At 35.6% G+C, this 23621-nt stretch overlaps 3 protein-coding genes across 5 annotated transcripts; all 3 read left to right on the top strand.

The window, feature by feature from the left end:
- The first annotated feature begins 2195 nt into the window (after window positions 1-2195).
- On the top strand, window positions 2196-7866 carry LOC107831888 (BTB/POZ domain-containing protein POB1-like). 2 transcript variants are annotated; one of them, XM_016659698.2, is made up of 6 exons: window positions 2196-2654; window positions 3800-3922; window positions 5239-5360; window positions 5452-5515; window positions 5839-6118; window positions 6656-7866. In XM_016659698.2, exons 1-6 carry the CDS (start codon window positions 2399-2401, stop codon window positions 7467-7469), a joined length of 1659 nt encoding a protein of 552 aa, XP_016515184.1. In that variant the 5' UTR covers window positions 2196-2398; the 3' UTR covers window positions 7470-7866. The 2 variants fall into 2 exon arrangements, with proteins under 2 accessions (XP_016515184.1, XP_016515176.1); XM_016659690.2 differs by having other exon boundaries at window positions 2263-2654; window positions 3779-3922.
- A 469-nt stretch (window positions 7867-8335) lies between these two features.
- Window positions 8336-9860, top strand: LOC107831877 (eukaryotic translation initiation factor 1A-like). The gene is made up of 2 exons (XM_016659679.2): window positions 8336-8747; window positions 9650-9860. The coding sequence occupies exons 1-2, from the start codon at window positions 8493-8495 to the stop codon at window positions 9827-9829; spliced, it is 435 nt and encodes a 144-aa protein (XP_016515165.1). The 5' UTR covers window positions 8336-8492; the 3' UTR covers window positions 9830-9860.
- Window positions 9861-16264: 6404 nt separating this feature from the next.
- LOC107831902 (putative glucose-6-phosphate 1-epimerase) lies at window positions 16265-22015 on the top strand. Of its 2 annotated transcripts, XM_016659707.2 has the most exons (8): window positions 16265-17443; window positions 17624-17698; window positions 19204-19260; window positions 19337-19488; window positions 19945-20079; window positions 20296-20398; window positions 21195-21294; window positions 21531-22015. In XM_016659707.2, exons 1-8 carry the CDS (start codon window positions 17333-17335, stop codon window positions 21752-21754), a joined length of 957 nt encoding a protein of 318 aa, XP_016515193.1. In that variant the 5' UTR covers window positions 16265-17332; the 3' UTR covers window positions 21755-22015. The 2 variants fall into 2 exon arrangements, with proteins under 2 accessions (XP_016515193.1, XP_075102621.1); XM_075246520.1 differs by lacking the exons at window positions 16265-17443; window positions 17624-17698 and adding an exon at window positions 18123-18231.
- The last annotated feature ends 1606 nt before the right edge of the window (window positions 22016-23621 follow it).

Genomic DNA, 23621 nt, shown 5'->3' with positions numbered 1-23621 from the left:
TTTCAACAAAAGAAACTCTCCCTTTGGTAAACATTTCCTGCTTTTCCAAGGCATTCATAGTTCTAGTATTTAGTTTATTAATGAAAGAAATGGCGAAGAAAATTAGAGTGTATATAAAACAAAAGAAACGTGGCTTTTGGGGGCAAAATAAAAGAAACATTAATATGAGATGACCAATTCATGTTTCAAGTCTGTTTGTGATGGCTGTTAAAATAGTGTTGACTCTCTTCGTAATGTAGACTGGACTTTTCATGAAGTATTGACACGTTATTGGCCTTTTCTTCTTCTCCTTCTCCTTCTCTTTCCTTTACTTAATTACTTTATTTCGTTTCTTTCAAATTTGACCTCTCAAGAGGAAAGGTTCAAATTCGCACATGTATTGTTTCCTTTACTTTTTTTTTTTAATTTTTTTTATGTATTGTTTCCTCATTTATACTTTTGTCAATAACAAATGGTTTGCCCTTAACTAAAACTTCACTGTGAAATGGGTGGACTTCACATGTCCAAATAAAAAATATTTAAAATTGTACCTCAATATTTTGGATATATTTAAACTTGCAGTTATGTTAGGTATGTAAAAATGAGGGTTTTTTTCTAATGGCAAAAGTAATATTAGATCAAAATTTAACGGAGCCAAAATTATTCAATTTCAAATAATAGAGGATTAAATTTGAGCCCTTTTCCGACATTTACAATAAAGAAACTATTACAAATAATATCTCGTGTTATAACCAATTACCATATTCAACCTATGAACAACTAACCTATTTTTAACTTATTTTCAACTTTGTCACTTAATTTGGAATACGATTTCATTTCAATTTCATTTTTAATTATAGTTTACTTTTATAGAATTTCAAAAAATAAATAAAATCTAACTAATATTTTTGGACAAATGGAGTAGTTTAGATAGAAGATCTATTTTTTAAAATGTCACATATTCGGAATCTCCAAGAACAAAAGAGTGGCCCTGAACAAATAAGAACATTTGGAATAGAAATGAACCATCGTGTAAGTTTATAAGCAATTAACTTACTATTTCTAAACAACCTTAACTTTTGCACTTGCTTAACACACATAACCTATTTTAAAACATTATTGGAAATTTTTTAAAAAGGTTTAAAATATCCAAGTCCATTCACTTGAAAATTAGGTTCTCACACTTTCATTTTTTATTTATTTGTTCATACTTTTCAAGGTTTTTAGACTAAAATTAGTTTTGTGGTAAAGATCGTATAGCTCACGAAGTGGTGAAAATAGCACTGTGTATTTTTTATTTATAATCATTTCGATACCCACTAAAAAAATTTACATTATGCCCGAGTAAGTTATATGAAGTACCATAATAATTAAGGATTTATAAAACAATTTAACTTATTTGACATTGAGGTTCAATTGTTGTTATATTTTAGAAAATTGCGTGACACGTCCTTTAATGAGTCAGGTTCTAGCTTAATGTACTCGTAATTGGTGGTATTTAATAAATGGACTCTACCTCTTTGCCCCTTTGGCTCATTCTTCTCCGTATCTTCTTCACCAAGAACACCATAATTTTTCAATTTTGGAAGCTTAAATTTCTTATTTAGGCTTGACAATTTCAAGTTAATGATTAATTACTGTTAGAATTATTTAGGTATTAATTATTTATGCTTAAACTTTTAGTTTGAATCCTAATTTAGTAATTTGATTTAAAAATATTAAAACTTCATTATTGATCCTTAGATAGTGTTGAAGAAGACAAAGTGGATCTTGTTAATTTTGGTATTATTTGATTAAATTGGTGATTGTGGGGGGGGGGGGGAAGGGTTGATATTTGGAGGCTTTGTTTCAAATTTAAGATTATTTGAAATACATTTGGGATGTTTTTGATCGAAATTGTAATTCAAATTTGAAGAATATTTTGTGGAACAACACAAAAAAATTATACCAGTCGGATAGACTTTGATGAACAATTAAAAAAATACAAAATCATGTCAATCGAATAGAGTTTGTAAACTATTTATATAAAATAAGTAAATTAAATATAGCATAAACTTTGTCACTTCGATTAAAAAAAAAAATATGTAGGATAATATTTAAAGATCAGTTCCTTATAGGGCTATTCCAGTCAATCGCTCATTGTATTTATTTCAATACCGATTAACTCTAATTAATTTGAATTTAATCACATATGAAATTATGAATAATTTAGATTGCATGTGAATACTATGAACCCACCATTACCTATACTCAAATTTGTCCCCTTCTCTCTCTTCTTTTTTCTCTCACTAGTTTAATAATTCTGCAACAACTCGAATCCAAATAAATATCTTATCTCCAATTTAATCTCACGCCATAACTGATTCCCAATATCAAATCCTCGCAACAAACCAGCTAGGGTTTTTCGATAGAGAATAGTATGAAGGACCAGAATTTGGACCTATTCGACCCGAGAACGGCTGTAATGGACCCCGAATTCTCCCCAACCCGTACCCGGGAACCCGATTTCGCTTTTGCCTTCAACGATAGCAACTTCTCCGACCGTGTCCTCCGGATCGAGATCGTCGGCGACTCGCTCGACGGCGACGGCACTTCTGATTCTCACGGCTGCCACAGCCTTGCTGATTGGGCGCGTAATCGCAAGCGCCGCCGTGAAGATTTCAAAAAGGAAAATGGTTAGCTTTTTTGTCTCATTATAGCTGTAATTGGCCCTTTTTAAGGGTTTGTTTTGTTAATAGCTGTAATCGCAAACCGCTATCTAAGGAAAACGTTGTCGTATTGTTGTTTTTATTTTCTTCGATTTGTTTGTCTGCAATTTTGGGATGTTATAGTATTTTCCCTAGATTATAGTTTCACCTGGAAAAAATGGGGGAAGAAGTGAAGAAGAGAACGAGAAAAATGAGGCAACTAGGTCATTTCTTTCATCAGCCTAAGCGTTGGTGGGCATAGTTACTCGGTACTTGTCCTGCTCAAGCGGTAGCAGGTATCCGGTGGAATAGTGAGGTGCACACAAGCTGGCTTAGACAATAACATTATTTGAAAAAAGGGAGAGAAAGAGAAAAATGTGGGGCAAGGCAGCAGTACTCGGTGGGATAGTATTAAAAAAAATAAAGGAAAAAAGAAAAAAAGAAAAAGGTTTTGCTTGTTTAATGTTTTTTGATGGTGCCTGAGTGTGATCCGGGGCTTGAATCCCTGTAACAACACTCAATGTGAGCTCACCTGCTCCCACATTGGTTAGAAGGTTTATCTTGGCATGAGTACTCGTTGGCTGTTTTGGGTTTTCCAAATTGGTCAAGATGTGTGCAAGCTGGCATGGACCGCTCCTCTGTTTGAGAAATGTTTATTTATGGGAATTATTTGCTCAGCTTTTCCCTATGACATTAATCAACATTTTATAGTTTGAACATTTTAAGGAGATTTTGATTAAATGATATGAACACCATATTGCATAGACTTCTACATGTTTCAAATGTCTTTATCTTACCTTTTTGTAATCTGTGTTTTTTATAATTAGTCAAAGTGTCATAATTGCTGGAATGAAGTTTTCACAGATTCTCCATTTCTGGTTTGAAACCATGACGGACTTAAAGATATCACTTGCTGCATATTTTTACAATGAGACTTCACCTTCTAATAGTTTCCTTCTGTAACCGTTTCATTTTAGGGGAGGTTGGGTGTAGGGAGGCAAGGGATGAACAATATACACTACACTTTCTTCCCTTGTTATAAATCTTATGCATAGTGGTTAGACTTTTACTCTTTCTTATGTTGGTATGGGTTTTTTTCTGATGATAACCAGACATGTGCCACTCGTTTGCAGCTTTGGATATCACAGCATGCCCTGAAGAGCAGATAATAAGCTGTAACCAAATTGATAGTGAAGATGCTGATAATGAAAATCAAGACGAATCAGTTGTTGCAATGATTGAAGAGCCAAACTCAGGTATTATAATAAAATCACTTTGTAGATTTCTCTTCCTTGGGTCCTATTTTCCTTGAGAACTTTTGTGGTTCTTAAATTCTTTTTAGTTTCCTGAATTCAGTATGACTTGAAATGCTACTGTCTGATGAATTTTCAAAAATAGAAAGGATACACAATATGAAACACGGTTGCAATTCCATGGGATATAAAAGGCTTGGTGACGGCTAACCTCTGAATAAATATTACCCCAAAATGGGTGTCCTGCCCCATTTTTCATGGATCAGTTTGGCTCTTAAGGTGGTAGGTTTTAAAGGGTCATTTGTTTCCATCGTGTAATATCGTCTTTATTATGCTAAGGCAACTCCCATTTAGAGGGAATTTATGCGAGAGATTTTGGAACTGTTCTTCCTGGTCTGCCTAGGGAAATCAGATTGCTCAGAAGTAAAAAGTTCAGTTGTTTGACTTGTATGTTAGAACTATTCTGGGCATGTATTTGTGCTGCATATTGCTTCTGTCAGTTATCCTCACATAGTGGATTAAGTATCTCATGAAAGTAGTTTCGGAGATCGGGCAGCCCGGTGCACTAAGCTCTCGCTATGCGCAGGGTCCGGTGAAGGGCCGGACCTAGTTTCGGAGATCAAAGCAGGGAAAATTCTGTAACCTGGACAAGAAATCTTGCTTCGAGTTATCAACTAAGTTGAAATGGATCATGGGAGACTATTTCCCAGTAGAGGCATCTTTCTAGGCTTTGGTGGTTGGAGTTACCTGGTATACTAGTGGGAGGTAGCACACGATGGATTGGTTGAGGTACAAGGCTATAAGCAAGCTGGTCCATGTACCACAACTATGAATGAAAAGAACTCTTGTTTCTAGTTGTCAGTTTGTTTCTGACAGGATAAATTCTTATAGTAGATTAAGATAGATTGAGTTTGTTTAGCGATGTATTATTTTTTATTTAATAAGTAACTTGTTTGATTGGATGGAGAGATTAGTATATACTGGCTGGTTTTTGTTATAATTTGTATAATTGTATTCCAAGATTAAATTGTAAATGCCTTTTTGAGAAAACCCAGGAGCGCAATGCATTAAATTTTGTGCTCGGATTTCTTTTGTCACTTTTGAGCCTTAGTTATATGATGGAGTTTCCCTGTGTGCCAGTATGAACGGGAAAGACAGATGAGCAAACCTAAAGAAAATTTCATTAATGGTCTTCATATCAGCACAATGTGGTTACAGAGTGCAGTTTTATCGTCCTCTGCCCCCAATGAAGTCATGAAAAAGGGTGGTGTGACACGGGCTGGAAAAAATAGATAAACCATGTTATGTTTTCGGTGCAGGAGATGAAGCTGCTAATAGCGACGATTCAACTTGGAACTGTGATTCTCCAAGAGTTATAAAAGTTAAAACATTACACATTAGCTCCCCCATTTTAGCAGCAAAGAGTCCATTCTTCTACAAGGTAAACATTTGGTTTCATGTGTAAGCTGCTTATGCACTGTCTTGAATTTGTATTTGAAGTTTGAACCTGCTTTATTATATAACTTGTGCAGCTCTTTTCGAATGGGATGAGAGAGTCTGAGCAAAGACAAGTAACTCTGCGGATTAATGCTTCAGGTATGTGTGCTGTTGTTTGACTTAATGATCAATAACTTTAGTAGAGTTTGATGCGGACAAGGTTTCTCATGAATGCAGTTTCCCATTCATCATGAATATGAGGAATTTGCAAATTGTAGGGAATTGAAATGCTTATTCTGTCATATTTTAAGTGCTTTATAATATTTATCTACTGGTTATAAACAGAATAGTAATATTTATTTACTGCACATTTGGTTTTGAAAATTGTGAATCAAATGTTGTTACTTCATCTGTGAAGTGGCTTGAAAGTCAGTATCCTTCTCGCATAAAGTGATTTTTCTACATTCATTCTCATGGAGCAGAGGAAGCTGCATTGATGGAGCTCCTGAATTTCATGTATAGCAATACATTAACTACAAGTACAGCTCCTGCTTTGCTGGATGTACTCATGGCTGCTGACAAATTTGAGGTTGCTTCTTGCATGCGGTATTGCAGCCGGCTATTACGCAATTTGCCTATGACTCCGGAGTCGGCGTTGCTGTATTTGGAGCTTCCTTCTAGTGTCCTGATGGCTGAAGCAGTTCAGCCATTGACCGATACAGCAAAACAATTCCTAGCTGCAAGATACAAAGATATAACCAAGTTAGTTCTGTTTATGCCTACTCTTTTTCCTTTTTCTTTTGTTTTGAAGTTTGTTATCCAAGGAACATTTCTGCTACCAGAATTTATTTCGACCAATTTCAGCATATGGTTTAAAGTTTGGTTTCAATAATAAGTTCTGATTAGCAAAACTGGAAACATTTCAAACATCTGGGTAACATATTGGCAACTTTGTGAAAATTTTAAATCTATCAATTGTAACATAAGAATTTGATGTAAGCAATTATAAAGAAGAATATAACAAGCCCACCATATATTTATACGTGTGCATAAAATTTTCATTTAAATTTAACATCAGAAGGTTGGCAATAAATTAACGTACATAATGGTTTCAATGCATAAAACGTTACTTAATGAAAGCGGTGTAATTCATTTTAATTTGTAAAAGTACTATGACATGAAATTTTTAACATGTTGCTCTTGTGTGAATGGTAGATATGGATTACATTTGTAAATGTTCTTATTAAAGCATGTGGTACTTGCCTATGCTCGTTAATCATCTCATGCATCTTTGCTCAGGTTTCAAGATGAGGTCATGAAGTTACCTCTTACTGGTATTGAGGCAATTTTGTCTAGTGATGACCTCCAGGTGGCATCAGAAGATGCCGTATATGACTTTGTCTTGAAGTGGACAAGGGCTCATTTTCCCCAGATAGACGAACGGCGAGACATTCTTAGTTCAAGACTTGGGCATTGCATCCGTTTTCCTTTCATGAGCTGCCGAAAGCTTCGGAAGGTTCTCACATGTAATGACTTCGAACATGAGTTTTCATCCAAGCTTGTGCTTGAGGCCCTCTTTTTTAAAGCCGAGGCCCCTCACCGTCAGCGAACTCAAGCTGCAGAAGAATCAGCTTCGTCTAGTCGTCGTTTTGTGGAGCGTGCATACAAGTATCGGCCTGTTAAGGTGGTTGAGTTTGAACTTCCACGGCAACAATGTATAGTCTACTTGGATCTTAAGCGGGACGAATGTGCTAATCTGTTTCCATCTGGGAGAGTATATTCTCAAGCTTTTCATTTGGGTGGGCAAGGGTTTTTCCTATCCGCACATTGCAACATGGATCAGCAAAGCTCTTTCCATTGTTTTGGTCTCTTTCTTGGAATGCAGGAAAAGGGTTCAGTTTCATTTGCAGTCGATTATGAATTTGCTGCAAGGACAAAACCAGCAGAGGAGTATGTCAGCAAATACAAAGGGAACTACACTTTTACTGGGGGTAAGGCAGTTGGCTACCGCAACTTATTTGCCATACCCTGGACTTCTTTCATGGCTGAGGACAGTCTCTATTTTATTAACGGTGTACTCCATCTCAGGGCTGAACTTACTATCAGGCACTGATTTTCTTATCTCCACGATGTGAATTAATGCTGTTGTTTTGCTTATTAGCTGAGCCGAAGTCCCAATCTTTCTTGGCTTTGAACAAGCAAAGAAGAAAGATTTAGGTGTCAGTACTAACTGTCATAGGTATTGAAACATTTTGTAATCCTTTTGACCATAGTTCATCCTTGTGCTCTCAAAACATGAGAGAGGATGTAAATGGAATTCAGAGAGAGAGATATTGGTTGTTCTAACCTGTTCAAATGCAATGGAAGTTCGGAGGTTCTTTTGAACATTGTGAACAGGTTATTTAACTTTCTTATGCCCCGGTAGAAAATGTATAATTTATGTGTAGCTATGAGAGTATCAGCATTGTAGCAAAATCCTTCTACTGACTAATGTTATTCCTTCTTAGCAGTATGCACGAGGCAACGGCAGTGAATAAACTGAGTTGTGTGGTATGGTAAATGTTGTGGTTGCTAAGCTTTTAAAGCAGGCTCTTGTCTGTGGATTAGACTTCTTTTTGTTCCTGGCCTTTGCACTTTCATATTGTTGGGGCATTTTGTTAGTCCAATTTTGCAACGGATTGCCAAGTTACCTTGGGACCAATAAGTTACACTCTATAAAAGTTATCTTGGTCCCCAAGTAAATAGCTGAGAAAGTCTCCTTTTATTTTTTTGATACGTAAAACGAATTTATTTATTAAAGCTAATTACCTAGTCTTTTTACTTACACCCCCCCCCCCCCAAAAAAAAAAAAAAAAAAAAAAACTTGGTTCCCGAAGTAACTAGATTAGTGTCCATGTAATTAACTTGCTCTTCCAGTAATTCAAAAACTTATTAACCATAAATAAACAAAACTAACAATCCGATTCCTATACAATATAGATTAGGATTATTTTTGGTTAATTCCTATATTAGGTCGAATACATCTCACGTTAGTTTTCCTAGTTCGGTCTGGAAAACAAAATACTTCAGTATATAATTAGGAGAAACGCAAATTATAAGCAGCAAAACAGAAGCTTATAAGAAAGAGAAGCAAAAAATGCCGAAGAACAAGGGAAAAGGAGGAAAGAATAAGAAGAGAGGGAAGAATGAAGCAGATGACGAAAAAAGAGAACTAATATTCAAAGAAGATGGACAAGAATACGCACAAGTACAACGTATGTTAGGTAATGGAAGATGTGAAGCGCAGTGTACTGATGGAACAAAACGTCTATGTCACATACGTGGTAAGATGCATAAAAAAGTATGGATTGCTGTTGATGATATCATCCTCGTTGGTCTTCGTGATTATCAGGTAATTAAGACACAATGTTTATTTTTTGTTTAACTTTTGTGAGAAACTCGGTATGCGGCGGAAGCGGGAGCTAGTATTTCAATCTTACGGGTTCAGGATTTTAATTCTTTTATTACTGAATTCTAAATTAATAATTTGTATATATTCTACTTATTTTTTTGTTTTTTATGTTCATCCCAAGGGCGGGTTCTTACGCGTTACTCACGTCCGCCACTGATAGAAACACCACTTCCTGTTTGACTTGCATCTTTTTTCCTCTCTTTTTTTTCTGAGAATCTGATTTCTAACTTTTGTGAGAACCTTGGTCTTTTTCCGATGTTTAGCTTCGCAACGAGTTTAATTTAAGTGCACTGACGATGTAAAAAATATTTACAAAATCAAGTTATTTCAAAAGTAATTTCAGATAACTCTATTTGATAGTATTGGATGACAATCTTTAGTAAATAGTAACTTGTTATAACATGTTAAATTATAGTAATGGTGTAAAAACATTACTCTATTACATAGTAGTATAAATAGATAGTTAATTTGACAAAATTACTTACTTTCATAGTCCTGGTAGTTCTTTTATGCTGTAGTTCCAATGGGGTCGTTACTCGTTAGAGTCATAAATTCATAATGAAAAATGGGACGTGTGCAGTGGCGGATCGACAATTAATTTTATATGTTCAGGATTTCGGTTTCAACTACTAAATTCATCACTCAATTTTTCGGTGAATTTTATACAGAAAATTGGATCCGCCCTGCAACCTGTGTGCTGTGGAACTATGTCAAATCTGCTCATGATTATCTCTCTTTAGCGAGGCAGAGAATTGTACTACTGTTGATGTTATTATAGTTCTACTAGTAGAATGTGGATTGGTCTTTAACTTAAATACTAATTGGTAATTGGCATTTGGCAGGATGATAAAGCAGATGTGATTCTGAAGTACATGCCAGATGAGGCGAGGCTGTTGAAGGCTTACAAAGAGTTGCCTGACAACATTAGGCTCAATGAGGGCCTTGGTGCTGGATTTGATGAAGACGAACATGGTTTTGCTGATAATTGTGTTGAGTTTGAGGATGATATTGACAGAATCTAAAAGCTTACTGTGTGTTGTTTCAATATAGATTGGGAGCTTACTGTGTGTTGTTTTGAAGTAATACATTATAAAAGCTTTATGATTTTTACGTTTCCGTATTCATATAAGAACTAGAAAGTGCTTTGAAAGGCGCCTGCTACTATTAATATTATCACTAAAAGAAAAAAAGGATAATCCGGTAAAGTATCCTGCATTTTCGCAGGTGCGAGTCCAGGGAAGGGTCACACTCCAAGGAAGTGTAATGAGGCAGCCTACCCTGATGTAAGTATCAGTGGCTGATTTCACGGTTCGAACCCCTAACCTATAAGTCATAGGGAGATAACTTCACTGTTTGCTCCCAGGCTCCCCACAGTCACTAGGGGAAAGAGCTAAAAAGCCTTGTTGTAGGTTACAACAAGTTGCAACATTGGCAATAACCATGTGCTCCATTTCAAGAATTTATTAGCCTTGTCCACTTAATTGACAGTCTTTGTTTACAGAACAATTAAATGTACAACAGGATTCAAAAGAGATTGAATTATGAGTGCTATTAATGTGAAAATCTTCATTTAAAGATGTGCTAGGATCAAAGAAAATTACATCAAAACCTACTCTTACTTCACATAAGCAATCAGTATACTAAAATGCAGCTCCAGTATATTTAATTCTTACTTGAGGAAATGTTAACTTTGCCAAATGTGTACTACGTACCAAAATTAGAGAGGAATTAGCAAACAAAATCTATGAATAAAATTCTACAGGTAAAAGGATTATGAATGCACTGAACACTAATGTCAAAGCTATCATGAGTGACATTGTACTATTTCTAACTTTTGAGTCAGGCATTATAACTTCACTTCAATGATATAAAATGAAACATTTTTTTTGTTAGGTATAAATTGTTGAATTCCTTTGCATAATATAATGTTCTAATGCAATGGCAAAGGATTACAAAATTTGCCTTAGGTTACAAGTTCCGATCCTTGATGTGACACTCTAGTATTTATTTAATTTTTTGAATTCCCTTCTAGAGTTTCTTAGTCCGCCACTGGAATTAAATATTATACTTCAGTGGTAGTTCATATCCTTAGGGTGACACTAAAATTGGAGTAGCTCTTCTCTTTTCTTTACGTTTAACTTCTGTTACTCCTTCCCTCTTTTTCATTTTATGTGAGGAGAGTTCTATTGGATTCGAAATTTAAAAAGAACAAATGATTTTTGAAATTTGTGATTCAAAACACAAATCCTAAATATTTGTATGGTATAGTTATAAATCATTTCATTAAGAGAAATTTTTTTTTATGATAAGTCATTCTAAATATTGAAAGTTATTATTCTTTTTGGGACATACTAAAAAGGAATGTGTGCAATATAAAACAAAACATATAAAGTATTTCGTCCATTCCAATATTTTCTAAAGTTGGAGTTGTATAAGTTTCTTATAACGAATAAATTGCCAATGAAAGGTAGCATATATTCTAGAATTGTCGATCTACGAACAAACTACTGGGCTTTTAGTTTCGTTTCATCTAGTCTGTATGCTAAGAAAACGAGCATTCGATAAAAGAAAAAAGATTTCTCTTTCATGTATTGCTCTATCTTAAGATCTAAGTATATATAGTGTTAAGTCAAAGCTCATTTTCTTTTACCCTACATGAAAAGGTTGACGGAAGTGCAAAGGGAAAAGACTTCATTTCGTTTTCCACTTTACTTCCAAATCAGAATATCTGTCGTTTTGACCAACCTAACTGCGAAGAATAAAATTGGACAGATGCTACATTGTGGATTTCTAGTAATTAGACCTAAATTTAATCAAAGCTTGATTCAATTAGAGAACAATTCGGTGATTAAGAGGTAACATTTCAAATTATATCATTGCGAATTTGAATATCGATAATCTTGTGAACATTACTAGTCAATTCTGTCTTTCTAATTTCCTATTAATTATGTGAAATATAATGATATCGATTTAAAAAAAAATGTGCTTTTTCAACTTGCAGAATAAAAACACATTTCATCGTATAAATTTTTAAATCTCAATAAAATCTTCAAGATTAAATGAAATGAATTTGTAACTCCATATAAGACGAGTTTAAAGTTGTATATCTAATTTGTAGAGTTGTTGAAAACATAGATTTATCCAACAGGTCATACTGTATCATAAAATTGATAGTAGGTTAGTCAAATTTAAAGCCTATGATGTGTGTTATTCACTTTGGCTCACGAATTTATCTCTTGGACTATGGTATATCTGAGTTTAAGATGCGCGTACTATGTGAAATTATATTTGTCCCACGACTTTTTATTCCATTTCGTTTAAAATATAATATGCTTCCTTTTTATGAAGCTTATCAATGTAATTATCCGCCTTATTTAATGGAGTAATAACACGTTTGAAGTGTTTGATCGGGTGTTCAAATGTTTTCTAGAGAAACTTTTCAAAAAAATTACTCGTCTATTATATTTGATGTGGCAATATTTATTTATTAGCCCGTTTAAAAAAATTATATTTTTATATTTAAAAATACTTTAACTTATAATTTTTATTTTATTCCTAATGACTTATTTTTAGAGCTATAGAAATCTAACATGTTTGAAGTCATAATTTCAAAAGTCTTACATTTTTGCTTAAAATTTATGCATAATCAAACATTACTATATAAATTAAACATATGAAGTGTTTAGTAGAAAAGTTCTTGAGGGACTTTTCAAAAAACAACTTCTTTGAAAATGCATGCAGAATTTTAAAAATATTGTCTTGACTGGACTTCCAAAGTTTGTTCAACTAATTTTTCATTTAAAATATGTTTGCTTGAGAGTTGTAGATAAGTTTCATTCGTGTTAATATATATTGATATGTATAACTATCTCGTCTAAAAGTTTGAATTGTTAGATCAAGTATATATTTTATGCGTCAAACACATAAAAATTGTTAGAAAATATACTTTAATTAATTAATTAATTTTGTCAATTGATATCAACTTTGCCACACATCGTATTGGAGCGGAGTGGATGAAATAGAAGCTCGCATCCAGTATTTTATGTGATAAGAATGTGCCACCAAGACTTAATGGTAAGTTATATAGAGTAGTGGTTAGACCAACTATGCTTGGGGCTGAGTGTTTGCCAATCAAGAACTCACATATTCAAAAGATAAAAACAGCAAAAATAAGGATGATGAGATAGACGTGTGGGCATACTAGGAGAGATAAGATTAGGAATGAAGTTACTTGGGATAAAGTGGGAGTGGCCCCATGGAGGATAAGATACGGGAGTCGAGATTGAGATGGTGCGGGCACGTGAAGAGGAGAAGTACATATGCTCCTATTAGGATGTATGAGAGGTTGGCCATGGCGGGTCTGAGAAGAGGTAGGGGTAGGCCAAAGAAGTATGGGGGAGATGTGATTAGGTATGACATGGTGCTGCTTCAACTTAATGAGGACATGATCCTTAATAAGAGGATGTGGATGTTGAGAATTAGAGTAGAAGGTTAGTAGGTAATCTAGATTTTTCCCTTTCCTTACCAATAGTATTAGTAGCACTATTAATTCATGTGATTTCGTTCGGTTAAGTTATCTTGTTTTCCTATTGTTAGTGTTTGCTGCTACTTTTCTTTTTCTTCTTCTCCTTTTTTCTCTTATTTTCCTTTTCTTCTTATTCTTCTTCCTTTTGCTTCTTTTTTCACCTTTTCTTGAGCTGATAGTCTATTAAAAACGGGCTCTTTATTTTCACCAGGTAAGGGTAAGGCCTACATATACACTACCATCTCCAGACCTTACTTGTAGGATTATACAGAGTTATGTTGGTTTTTTTTGTTGTTGAAGGGAACACATATTTAATAAGTAATCAAGCCAAAATAATTACATTAGGGAAACATCCATTTTCTCTAAATGAGAAGCATCAGAACAAAGAATAGAAGCTAAACATGATGGATAGAAATATAAGCTAAACATGACGGATAGAAATACCAAATAACACGAATTGCATACGATAAAGCTACCCGAGTAAGAGAATGAGCCGCTTTATTAGCATGCTGCCTAGTCATAGAATTGATTCTTCAAAGACAAACAACAACAACAATAACAACAACAACAACCCAGTAAAATTTCACTAATGGGGTCTGGGGAGGGTGGTGTGTACACAGACCTTACCCCTACCCCGAAGGGTAGAGAGGTTGTTTCCGAAAGACCCCCGGCTCAAGAAAATAAAAAGACAAAAGGACAAAAGGAGACAATATTAGTATCACCACAGCAATCATAGGAAAAATAGAAAAACCATGAAATTCATAAAAAATATGCAAAGCAAAGCGGTAGCTAGTAAATAGGTCATACACTGAAAAGCGAAATAGTAAGACACAACATTGCCACTAGCTATCTTAGACAAAAACCCTACTTAGCTAGTCCCACAATGGTACAAAGTAAGGCAAGACTCAACTACATTCTAACCTACAACCCTAATACTCGATCTTCATATCTTCCTATCAAGTGTCATGTCCTCGGAAATCTGGAGCCTCGCCATATCCTTCCTGATCATCTCTCCCCAATACTTCTTAGGCCACCCTCTACCTCTTCTCGTGCCCTCCACAACCAGCCGCTCACACCTCCGTACCGGAGTATCTAGGCTTCTCCTCTGAACATGTCCGAACCATTTAAGCCTCGCTTCCCGCATCTTGTCATCAATGGGAGCCACGTGCACCTTCTCCCGAATATCATTATTCCTAATTTTATCTATCCTAATGTGCCCGCACATCCACCTTAACATCCTCATCTCTGCTACTTTCATCTTCTGGATATGTGGAGTTCTTAACTGGCCAACACTAAGCCCCATACATCATGGCCGGTCTAACCACCGCTGTATAGAACTTGCCTTTAAGTATCGATGACATTCTCTTGTCACACAAGACTCCAGATGCTAACCTCCACTTCATCCATCCTACCCCAATACGGTGTGTGACATACTCGTCGATCTCCCCTCCCCCTGGATAACTGAACTAAGGTACTTGAAGCTGCCTCTAGTCGGAATGACCTGTGATCCAAGCCTCACATCCACGCCCACTTCCCCCGGCTCAGCGCTGAACTTACACTTCAAGTATTCTGTCTTCGTCCTGCTCAGCTTGAAACCCTTAGACTCAAGAGACCGTCTCCAAACATCTAGCCTCTCGTTAACCCCAGCTTGCGACTCATCAATCAGAACTATGTCATCGGTGAATAGTATGCACCATGGTACCTCCCCTTGAATATGGTGTGTTAACGCGTCCATCACCAGGGCGAATAAGAACGGACTGAGCGCAGAACCTTGGTGTAATCCCATTACAACCGGAAATTGCTGAAAGTCGCCTTCTACTTTCCTAACCCGAGTCTTAGCCTCATCATACATGTCCTTAATCGCCATAATGTAGGGAACCGGCACACCTTTTGCCTCCAGGCATCTCCAAAGAACTTCTCTAGGAACCTTGTCATATGCTTTCTCTAGGTCAATAAACACCATGTGCAAATCCTTCTTTCTCTCTCTGTACAGTTCCACCAACCTTCTAACAATGTGTATAGCTTCTGTAGTCGAACGTTCCGACATGAACCCGAACTGGTTGTCGGATACAGACACTGTCATCCTCACCCTCGCTTCAACTACCCTCTCCCACACTTTCATGGTATGACTCAGTAATTTGATACCCCTATAATTGTTACAACTCTAGGTATCACCTTTGTTCTTATACAATGGAACCACCATACTACACCTCCACTCATCTGTCATCCTCTTCACCTTAAAGATAACATTAAACAACCTAGTCTACCACTCCAAACCTGCTCTCCTCACACACTTTCAAAATTCCACCGGAATCTCGTCTGACCCGGTCGCTCTTCCCCTACTCATCTTACGCATAGCTCCCACGACCTCCTCAACCTCGATACGCCTGCAGTACCCAAAGTCACGGTGACTCTCGGAATGCTCCAATTCGCCTAGCACAATATCTCGATCCCCTTCTTCATTCAGAAGTTTATGAAAGTAAGTCTGCCATCTCCTCTTAATCTGGGCATCTTCCATCAATACTCTACCATCTTCGTCCTTGATGCATCTCACTTTGTCCAAATCACGAGCCTTCCTCTCTCTCAACTTGGTCAGCCGGAATAACTTCTTCTCCCCGCCTTTTTTCCCCAGTTCCTCGTACATACGCCCATAAACCGCAGTCTTAACCTCCGTGACCGCTAGCTTACCCTCCTTCCTAGCTACCTTATACCTGTCCATGCACGCAGGCCTCTTCAAAGACAAACAATCCCCAATTATTCCGAGAAATTAGGCACGATTTAATTAAGAGCAGTGAGCACTTCTTGGCAATCGAATTCCACCTCATCAATATTCTGATATCGATTTCGCGCAACAGATCCCTCTACACATTATCACATAAACCTCGGAGAAAAAGAAAGAAAAAAACACACACACCTGCCACTTCTCTCACTTAAGCAGTCTCTGAGAATTTAAAAAATTGGAGAAGTGTCGCAATCCCCAAATATGCCCCTTTTCCAAATATTTGACCGTTTTGTACATCTTCTTTGTACTTCCTCTATCACCACGCCCTCCTCCTTCCTCTCCCCAACATACTGTATATATAAAAAGATTTTATTTTTTCACATTTATTGTTAGTGAATATTTTTGCCTGCAAACCCAGGTTTTATTTAATATTCAGTTCTTGTTCAGTTTTTAATTAAATCTATATTACCCTTAATGTAAAATTTAACTTCTTTGTTTCCAGTTTGTTTGCATCACACTCCAGTTCCACCGTGCACTACATAATAAACTTCACTTTTTTCTTCTTTTCTAATATTGATAATTTTTTCTTTGTATCTTGAACTTGATTTTTCTTAAAGTTAAATGCTTATTCTTAAAATTTTATGGAATTATATGTATATTTACACTACATTCTCAGTTTTCTCAAATGGGGTTTCTCTAAATTTGATGTATTGTGGAGTAATAAGGAGGAAACTGCTTGGTTTCAATTTTAAAACTCAAGATTTGAATTTGGACTTGAAAATTTTGAAATTTTGAGATAAATTTATATATTAGGAATTCATAGAAGTTTGTTTGTAGTGCAGTTAAAGTTTCCCTCCTATATTTGTTTGTTTTATTGTCCATTTACTTTCAAGATTTTAGTTGTCTTTTTCTTAGGTAAATGTCACATTGCCTTGCCATGAATTTAGGCTGGGACTTGAATACTTTTGAATAATTGCCAAATGTCATATTTTGTATGTTTTACTTCTGTTGCTGATGTTGCTTTTATGTTATTTTGTTACAAAGTAGAAGTCTGATTTGAGTAAATGTAAATTGTATCTGAGTTGTATAGTGGGAAGGTACATTATAAGAATTTTGGATTACATTTGAGGTTCACTAGATTACAAGTTTTTTCCAGAGAGGATTGTGTTAAGTTAGTCGAAACGAATCCTCAATTTATTGGCATTGTCAGTTTCCGGGTTCAAATAGCATAAATAAGGGTTTTCAAGGCTGTAATAAGGCATTGAGTGCTTTTGGGAAATGGGGCACTATGCACCTGTCTGGGATCATAGGGCTTCGGTCGAAGTAACGAAAGATCCGAGTGGTATGAATCAGGTCACGCTTCGTAACCCTAAGGGTGCCTCTGTACAGGTTAGAATCTCTAAACCAATCTGTTAGTTTAATTAGATGTAATGATTTTATGATTCTAAATCGTCTGTTAGATCCGCAATCAATTAAAGAGAACTGTCATTGATGTTGTTATTTGACTCGTTTTGGAAATGAAAGACAATTTCCCTAATACGGCTATTGACACTTTTTGTCAAAATTCAGGTTAGCTTGCTCGGAGGACAAGTTACGTCTTGGCGGAATGATCGAGGTGAAGAGCTCCTATTCACCAGCAGTAAGGTGGAGGTTTCCATTTCAGTATTAGTAAAATTCTTACATTGGCTAATTTGACAAATGATACGAGGGTCTTGCCTGGCGATTCAAATCTTTCGTTGTAAGGTTGATGTCATGGGAATGAAATATGGGAATTTGGATTAAAGGTTTTAATCCAGGAGGTCACCGGGTTCGAGCCGTGGAAACAGCCTCTTGCAGAAATGCAGAGTAAGGCTGCGTACAATAGACCCTTGTGGTCCGGCCTCCCCGGACCCCGCACATAGTGCGAACTTAATACACCGGGCTGCCCTTTTAATTTGGATTAAAGGTTTCTAATATCGTAGTAGAAGACTTGGCGAAATTTTTTACTCCTTTAGATGCTTGCTTAAGTAGATCATCTATGTGCTGATATGAAATGCTAATTAAAGTGAAGTTCAGTGTTTATTTTCTTGTAGATTAGAGGGTAAAGTGAACTGGCAGTGTAGTCACTAGTTCAGATTGCTGTTGAAATTCCAGATGTCGAGGTGAATTCCTTGTATATGAGATGGTCATTCGAACAGGTAGAGAATGGAGAGAGCCCTCTTTTATAAGGAAATAATTAATGATAGGTATTGAGATTGCTGAAAGATGTGAATAGTAGTGTTGGTTGGGCTAGTCATATGCTCCTCTGTCCTATTTTCATCAATGTACTTTCTATTCTAGCCGGTCCCAGAATGTTATCTTTTTCAAAATGGTAAATCCTTCTCCTTACCAACAATTTAACTAATACTATAAATTATTAAGTACTGTTTTACATTAGTTCAAATTTAATAGTGTGACTTCTTTTGTACACTTATTCACTTCTTCACTTTACAAATTAAATACCTGAAACACTTCTCTACCAAGTTCATCTCTATGCAAATGTTTTGCGCTTAATCTTTGCTTAAGTCAAAGAGAGTCCAATACAGTCGGCATTTGATGATAAGATTAGTAAGGTGATTCTTCTAATTTATTTTGTCAGCAGTAGAGATGTTTGTAAGCATGAAAGATTTCATGTAAATCAATATATGTCATTATAGTGGGCGTAGAATGTTTCAACTTGGTGCTTTATAATGTACACAGGGTACTTATGAATCTTATGTCATCTGTTTCACCTGTAAACCAGTTTGTGTTAGTGTAGAAAGCTGTTTCAATAATCTTATCCTCTGAAAATAAGATTAACAGTGGTGAATTGTAACATGAACATGACTAAATTGGTCGTAGTTTCCCCATTATTATGATGAATCATTTCTCTGGACAGAAGAAGACTATATAAACACTTTCTCGGGATTCCTTGAGTTCATAAGGCTTGTTGGAAAACCCATCGTTACTTGATTTATCTGATCCCCTTATCTATTCTACCCCCATTTCCGCTATTATTAATGTTATTACTTTCTTTCTCTTTCCTCCCTTATTCAAAAAGAAGAATCTCGTGCTAAAAAGCGTAGTTCAAGTCCTCTGCAAGGCATAATATTGAGTATGCGTATTTACAAACAATTGCCTTTACAATTTAGGGCATTGTCAAATCTTCGAAAGCTGTACGAGGGGGAATCTCTGTTTTCTTTCCCCAGGTACGTCTAGAGGCTCATATCTTTGATAAATTTCTGCCGAATAACAGATCACGTGATTATCCTACTTATGCTGCAGTATGGAGTTGAGCAACATGGATCTGCCAGAAACAAAAATTGGACCATTGAAGACGACGCTCCATCTCTAAACTCTTTTGACACCCAAGGAAAATCTTTTGTTGATTTGCTGCTCAAACCATCAGAAGATGATCTGAAGTTCTGGCCTCATGCGTATGATCTTCACCTTGTACTCACCCAATTAAGAACACTTAATTTGGTCTAGCAATTTCGCCATGAATTTATGCAGCCAAAATGAAACAAGAAGGAAACAACCTCTTGCAGAAATGCAGGGTAAGACTGCGTACAGTAGACCCTTGTGGTCCCGCCCTTCCCTGGACCCTGTGCATAGCAAGAGCTTAGTGCACCGGGCTGCCTTTTTCCCACTTGTGGGATTTCACTGGGTTTGTTGTTGTTGTAATATGAAACAAGATGTCAAAATGTTTTAGAAAGAAGTTATGAGAGTCGAACTTTCTGGCTAGAAATGAAAGTGGAATTTTAAGTATTTTTCATGTTGGAACTGTATTACTTGGTGTAAATTTTCAACATTGAGTCTTTCAGTTCCATGGTTACTGTTTACAGCTGTAGTTTTCAAAGTTGTCGGTAAATATCTTTCTTCTGATGTTTCAGCTTTGAGTTTCGGCTTCGGGTTTCTCTTGCATCAGATGGAAGCCTGTCCTTGATATCTCGTATAAGAAACATCAACGGCAAACCGTTCAGCTTCTCATTTGCTTACCAAACATATTTCTCTGTTTCTGACATAAGGTATGTGGTTTCTCCTCGTTTTCATGTTCATGAATTTTCTTACTTCATCATGTCTATTGGCAATTTTATTAAAAGTTTAGTTTTCCTGGAAAAGCTTGAAAGCTATTCAAACTTAAGAGAAGAAAGAAGAGGAAGCAGTTTATCTGTACATCATTGTTCATTTAAGAGATTGATGATTTTATTTCTTTTAGAACTTAACATGAATCTTATCCACAGTGAAGTGCGGCTAGAAGGTTTAGAAACACTGGATTATCGTGACAATTTGTGCAAGAAAGAACTCTTTACGGAACAAGGAGATGCCATAACATTTGAAGCTGAGGTAAATCTATTTATCTCAAAAGTTTGTAATTTTAGATGTTCGATTAGTTGAAATCTTAAACTAGGTGTTATTGCGAATCACATTTTGAATAATGACTCAACTTAGATATTTGATATGTCCCTTGGTATTTAACACGGAAGGCAGAGACAAGTAGGGAAGCATCTTTCGATTGATGTTCAATAAGAAGATTTTTTCTGAATTTTGGACAGAAAGAATAAGTTCTTTTCCTTTTCTTTCCATGACCATAGCCAAGTCCAATTGATCTGGAATTGCAGGAAGTGCCCTTTTTGTTTTTCCTGAATTTCCACTTCAAAGTTAAGTTGTCTAAGCGTTATCTTAACGGTCTCTCATCATACATATAGTGTTAGTGGCACCCCTTGAGTTTTCAATTTGCTGGAGCAATGACATTTAACATAATATTCTCTCTGAATCAATTTATGTTACACTCTTTCCTTTTAGTCAATCCAAAAAGAATGACACATTTATATATATATTTTGTCTAAACTTCCTGTTTTATTTTTAATGAGATAATTTATAGCCATATAAATTTCTTTGGCTTATTTTTTACCACAAGTTTCAAAAATCTTTATTCTTTATTAAACTTCGTGCTCAGTCGCACATAATTTGGGACGGAAGGAGTAATAGATGTGGTTTTCTCTGAATTGTATTGCTTAACTTAAAGCACTCAGCTGCTTGCCATAACTTTCAGATCTGGAGCTTTTAGTTCTACTTTAGTAAATTGGACGTGTTAAACTATAAGGAGTTTGGGCTTAAAATTCTTCTTTATTTCTTTCAGATTGACCGCGTCTACCATAGTTCTCCAAATTGCATTGCTGTTCTTGATCATGAAAGGAAGCGAACATATCTGATAAGAAAGGAAGGGTTACCAGATATTGGTAAGTTGCATCAGTTCAACATCATTCTAACACTTGTGACTTGAACTTTCAACCTAAACCAATTTTCGGCCACCTTTGCCTCTGCACTTGGAGTCAAGAGGATTCAACAATTTATATATATACGAAAAAGATGTGGTTACTTTTACCCTATTTGCACAGTGCTATGTTTCCGCTATGTAGTTCTGTCCCTTCCTATGACTAAACCTTGTGTACCTGTTGCATCTTGTCTTGTTCAGTGCTATGGAATCCCTGGGAAAAGAAATCCAGAGCAATGGTGGATCTTGGCGACACAGAGTACAGGAAGATGCTTTGTGTTGATGGAGCAGCAATTGAAAAACCCATAACTTTGAAGCCAGGAAAGGAGTGGACAGGTCGCGTGGAGCTTGTGGTTGTACCATCAACCCTTTGCAGCGACTTTAGTCCCTCCAAGTCTGGCCAAAAACGTTTTAGAAATCGCTAAATTGCTAAGGCGAGGGAATGTAGACTATTTTAAGTAGTTTCTACTTTCTCTAGGATGGGATCCATTTGCTAAATGACAGTGTAATTGACAGCCAGTGATTGTCAATGGTTGCTCCACTGTCTTATATTTGAAGGAGGGAAAAGTTTTCTAGACTATAATTGTTTTTTGTTTTGAAAGAGGGAAAGTTTTATTGTTTTATGTTTTGAAAGAGGGAAAGTTTTATAGACTATAATTGTTCCATTGCAGTACAATTTTTATTTCTGACTTCTATGCTTTATATTTATTTATTATTACGACGGTGGTGTTCTGCCAGCTTGCACGTATGACGTACCTCCACTAGTCTATCACGTATTTGCTATTTCCTACCAGCATCAGTAGCGAAACCAGGAATTTCGCTAAAGATATTCAAGACCATAAAAACAAATATCTGGCTCATGTGAAATATGATTTTCCGCTATAGAGTGTTTCACTAATCACTCTTGAGCCTATTTAGCTCTGACCAACATATGATGAGGCCTATCTAGTTTTGACCAGTGCATATTGGGTCACTTTGTTCAGCAAGGTCAAGACAGATAAAAATTAATCACTTTGTACTTGCTAAAATTTGAATCATAATTTTCTATGGTTTTCACCTACGGTCACAATAAACGTATATTTTTCTTTTTAGTAGAAAAGAAGTTTAGTTGGGGTGAAAAGTGAAAGTGAGGGATAAATAATTAAATATAGTTCCCTAATTTGGTAAACAAAAGATATGAAAAATGTGCTGTTTGCATATCCAATATCTCTAACTTTTACTTTTCATCCACTAGTAAAAACAACCAAAGGTAAACATCGAATACTGTAACAAAAGAAAAAATCAATGATTTTCTCTATCTCCCCTTATCTTCGCAGAACTAAACAAGAGCAATAAATAGAATCTACGGTTGTGTTTGGTATGAAAAAAATATTTTTTTGGAAAATAAGCAGTTTTCTTACTTATTTTCTGATGTTGGGTTAGGTAACAAAAAATATTTAATTAAAAAATATATAGTTTAGGCAAACACCACAGGAAACAAAATGGGTAAGTGTGGGAGAGAGTGGTAGGTAACGATCTGGAAACCTGGGCAGGGGCGGCTCAATGATATTTGTGGCCTAAAGCCAAACTTCATTGAGGGGCCCTAAAATTTTTGTTGTAGAAGAAAACTCATAATTTTATTTGAAATTTATTTTTCTAGTTTTTTGAGATGCGAAATTATTAATAATTTATTTATAATCGATTTCTTCTAATAATTCTTTTTCAGTTGATAATATATTAATCCATTTAATCTCTCTTGAGACATTGTTGATCTTAAGTAAGATTTTATTAATTTTAATTTTGAAAATCTTCTTTCCGCTGAGGCAACTGTTACAGGAATTGTTAACATTATTCTATAAGCAATATAAGCATTTGAAAAAGAATCAAGTCTTTTTATATGATTAAGTATATCGATTAGAGTATCATCTTCTACATGTATTATTTCCCTTAAAACTATTAATTCAGAAAATAAGTCTAAACCATCAATATCAGAGTAACTATTATGTTTCAAAGAACATTCAAGGTTAAGACAATTTTTCTTTAAGTTCTCATCATCTAGAGATCTCATTTTTTTGCCACTAAATAGGAAACCAAAAATATTTTCATACGCTTCAATTGTTCAAATCTATTTTGAAGTGAAAAAATAGCTTGGTCTACTATGTATAAGAAGTAATCAACTCTAAAAGATTCTTCAAGAGACTTTGTAATTTCATTATCAGCATTCTCATCAAATTATTTCTTTTTATATATTACACGTTTATTACGAAATTCAGGTTCTATATTCAACTCGTATGCAATTTCCTTAGAAGAAAT

The sequence above is a fragment of the Nicotiana tabacum genome, chromosome 23 (genome assembly GCF_000715075.1).
Source record: "Nicotiana tabacum cultivar K326 chromosome 23, ASM71507v2, whole genome shotgun sequence".
NCBI lineage: Eukaryota > Viridiplantae > Streptophyta > Magnoliopsida > Solanales > Solanaceae > Nicotiana > Nicotiana tabacum.
The sequence above is the reverse complement of the archived record's forward strand: the minus strand, read 5'-3'. Positions and strand labels throughout refer to the sequence as shown.